We start from the raw sequence: 430 nt of genomic DNA on the forward strand, positions 1-430 counted from the left end.
CGTTGTAGAAGCAGCAAGTGTCTGTTCCGTCGGGGAACCCAGACATAACGCATGCAGTGCCAGCAGCAGCATCATAAGAAAACAGCAGCGGCTCTGTAACTGCAGCAGCAGCAGCAGCAGCAGCAGCAGCAGGAGCAGCAGCAGCAGCAGCTGCTGCTGCTGTATCTGCTTCGTCATCTGCTGTGCTTGCTGCTGTGCTGGGGCAGGCTGTGCTGTGCTGCGCCTCAGGCCCGCTGCAGCGACACTCTGCTGCTTCTTTCTCCCCTTCTGCTGCTGCTGCTGCTGCTGCTGCTGCTGGAGGTGTTGCTGCTGCTGTTGCTGCAGCAGAAGGAGTTGCTGCTGCTGCTGCTGCTGCTGCTCCTGACGTTGCGTTTGATGGTTCATTGTTTGTTTGTGTAGCTGCTGATGGAGCTGCTGGTACTGCTGCTTT

General features: G+C 57.9%; 1 protein-coding gene across 1 annotated transcript in view; it reads right to left on the reverse strand.

Moving 5' to 3' along the window:
* Positions 1–430, reverse strand: part of EMH_0080860 (uncharacterized protein) — a gene marked incomplete at both ends in the record, with an annotated part of 981 nt that overhangs the window by 146 nt on the left and 405 nt on the right. The window contains one exon of the mRNA XM_013500310.1: positions 1–428. Within this exon, the coding sequence (XP_013355764.1) occupies positions 1–428 (428 nt within the window). The remainder of the gene's footprint in view (positions 429–430) is intronic.

This window comes from Eimeria mitis, genomic scaffold (genome assembly GCF_000499745.2).
Source record: "Eimeria mitis Houghton genomic scaffold, Emh_scaff5259, whole genome shotgun sequence".
Lineage (NCBI taxonomy): Eukaryota > Apicomplexa > Conoidasida > Eucoccidiorida > Eimeriidae > Eimeria > Eimeria mitis.